Raw genomic sequence first — 2,755 nt, 5'->3', positions numbered from 1 at the left:
TGACGTGGTGGCCTTCACCAGAGAGGAGGAGTTGGAGGATGAGCTGTGCAGCGAGCCGCCCCTGCCCGAGGAGTACTCGGTGCCGCTGTTCCCCTTCGCGAGCCACGGCGCCAACCCCTGGGCCAAGGTCGCCAGCTCCAAGTTCACCCGGGACTTCATCCTCATCTCTGAGTTCTCGGAGCAAGTGGGGCCTCAGCCCCTCCTGACCATCCCTGATGATGCCAAAGTGTCAGGCACTTTCGATCTCAATTATTTTTCTCTTCGGATCATGTCTGTGGATTATCAGGCTTCCTTTGTGGGGCACCCTCCTGGCTCTGCCTACCCAAAGCTGAACTTTGTGGAGGACTCCAAAGTGGTGCTGGGGGACTCGAAGGAAGGGGCCTTTGCGTATGTCCACCACTTGACTCTATATGACCTCGAAGCCAGGGGTTTTGTGAGGCCCTTCTGCATGGCCTATATTTCTGCTGATGAGCACAAAATCATGCAGCAGTTTCAGGAACTCTCTGCTGAGTTTTCCAAAGCCTCCGAATGCTTAAAGACGGGGAACAGGAAAGCTTTTGCTAATGAACTGGAAAAGAAGCTGAAAGATCTCGACTACACCAGGACTGTCCTGCACAATGAAACTGAGATACAGAAGAAAGCCAACGACAAAGGGTATTACACAACCCAGGCTATCGAGAAGGCCAATGAGCTGGCCAGCGTGGAAAAGTCTATCATCGAGCACCAAGATCTGCTGAAACAAATCAGGTCATATCCCTATAGGAAGCTGAAGGAGTCTGACTTCCACCCCTACGAGCCGGAGTGTGCGCTGGATCAGGCCAACGCGGGCTGTGATCGGGACCTGACTACCTCTGACCTTGCTGAGCCTGGTGAAACGCACCTTTATACCCATGTGCCGTCCTATACCCCTAAGCTCATCAAAGCCAAGTCTGCCAAATGCTTTGACAAGAAGCTGAAGACACTGCAGGAACTCTGCGATATTTATTTTTTCACCCAAACCCTCGAGCAGTTGCATCAGATTGAGAGGACTTTTAGAGGTGACGTGTGCTACCTCCTGACAGACCAGATCAGCAGGGTGCTCTTAAAGCAACAAGGCGTAACTAACTTCCTCTTCGAGGATGTATCTTTTTTGGATGAAAAACCACCTGAAAAACAGTACAGAGGCTGCCGGGGGCTCAGTCAAGAAGCCGTCGACAGAAAGTGTTCGGAAGAGTCCGCTGCTCCTAAAGTGGTCATCAGCCTGGGATCCTACAAGTCCAGCGTGGAGTGTGTGCCCATCAAGATGGAGCAGGAAATCGAGGACTCCCAAGAACCCAAAATGACCGAGTCCATGACGTTTGAACACCAGGAGAACCTGGACTATCTTGATGCAGATATTAAAGGCAGCATCAGTAGCGGTGAGAGCATCGAGGTTCTTGGAACAGAGAAGTCTGCATCTGGCTTGACAAAATCAGAGAGCCAGGCCAGCCTGCCTGTCAGCCCCAGTCCCCAGGCGGGCAGGAGCAAGGTGGGCAGCCGGCGGACCGTCAGCGAGGACAGCATCGAGGTTCTCAGCACATGTCCCTCTGAGTCACTCATCCCAGAAGATTTCAAAGCGAGCTACCCAAGTGCCATTAACGAGGAACCTTACGCAGATGATGAAGAGGGAGGCCTTCGTTTCACCCCCAAACTAAACCCGGACAACGCTGATGAGCAGGAAGACATTTCAAAACAGGAAAACTCAGTGCAGGTTGATTCTGCCTGTTGTATTGGGAAGGAGAGTCCCAACTTCCTCGAGCCTCTGCCTGACCTAGGACAGAAGCCCTGCGACGAGGACGGGGTGGTAAGGATCCCCCCACAGCCATACCGGCAGGCCGAAGGCCCCCCCCCCAGCCATACCGGCAGGCCGAGCAGGGGTTGCATGGGAGCTTCGGGGGCTTCCCCTCCCATGACGGCATCTCAGGGGGGCTCCTTCCCTACGAGCTTGACTCACGCTACCTGACAGGCAGCAGGGAGGTCAGTAAGAGCAGCCTGGACGAGTGCTCGGACTCCGCGAGCTATATCAGCAGCACCGCCTCCACGTGCTCCGACAGGACCCCTTCTCCTGCTCACCTCGCCTGTCCGGCAAGCGAACGGCACAAAAAAAAGGCTGGCCAGAACGCGCTGCGGTTCATCAGGCAATACCCCTTCGCTCACCCCGCCATCTACTCCCTGCTCAGCGGGAGGACCCTGGTCGTGCTGGGGGAAGAGGAAGCAATAGTCAAGAAGCTTGTGACGGCGCTCTCCATCTTTGTGCCAAACTGCGGCGTTTACGCCAAGCCCGTGAAGCACTGGGTCACTTCACCTCTGCACGTTGTGGATTTCCAGAAGTGGAAGCTGATCGGACTCCAGAGGTAAATAGAGGATCTGTTTGCTTTATCGGTGTCGAGGTGTATGATAAAAACTTCATCTCCTAAGCAGGAGTTTCAGAGGGGAAGGGGTGCTCAGAGGAGGTCTCTGTTTAATTACCTACGCAGCTGTTAGGAATTTCTGCTTATGGGATATATTTTGAAGGGGGGTAGATTGTCTGTCTCTTTATATCCAGCCTCACTTGAAGTTAATATTTAAAACATCTGCTGGGCACTAGCTGACTGGCTCATACTAGTTATTTGGCCAGGAGGTTTCCTTCTGGTTTAGGTCTTTGTCTGGCAAAGCAGAGAACAAACATGAGTCCTGCTGGTTTCCTGGATGATCTGAGAAGAGTGCTCCTGGAGTCCCTTGTCTGCTTTGGTTTTTC

The 2,755-nt window shown here is 53.4% G+C and overlaps 1 protein-coding gene across 1 annotated transcript in view; it reads left to right on the top strand.

Moving 5' to 3' along the window:
- Positions 1-4: 4 nt before the first annotated feature.
- The window catches only part of SMCR8 (Smith-Magenis syndrome chromosome region, candidate 8), a gene marked incomplete at its 5' end in the record, with an annotated part of 5,089 nt that continues 2,338 nt past the window's right edge, over positions 5-2,755 (top strand). Inside the window, 2 exons of the mRNA XM_009694842.1 lie at positions 5-1,852; positions 1,885-2,372. Coding sequence (XP_009693144.1) covers positions 5-1,852; positions 1,885-2,372 — 2,336 coding nt within the window. The remainder of the gene's footprint in view (positions 1,853-1,884; positions 2,373-2,755) is intronic.

This window comes from Cariama cristata, unplaced genomic scaffold, assembly GCF_000690535.1.
Source record: "Cariama cristata isolate BGI_N322 unplaced genomic scaffold, ASM69053v1 scaffold30322, whole genome shotgun sequence".
Classification (NCBI taxonomy): Eukaryota; Metazoa; Chordata; class Aves; order Cariamiformes; family Cariamidae; genus Cariama; species Cariama cristata.
This window is presented reverse-complemented; position numbering and strand designations above follow the sequence as displayed.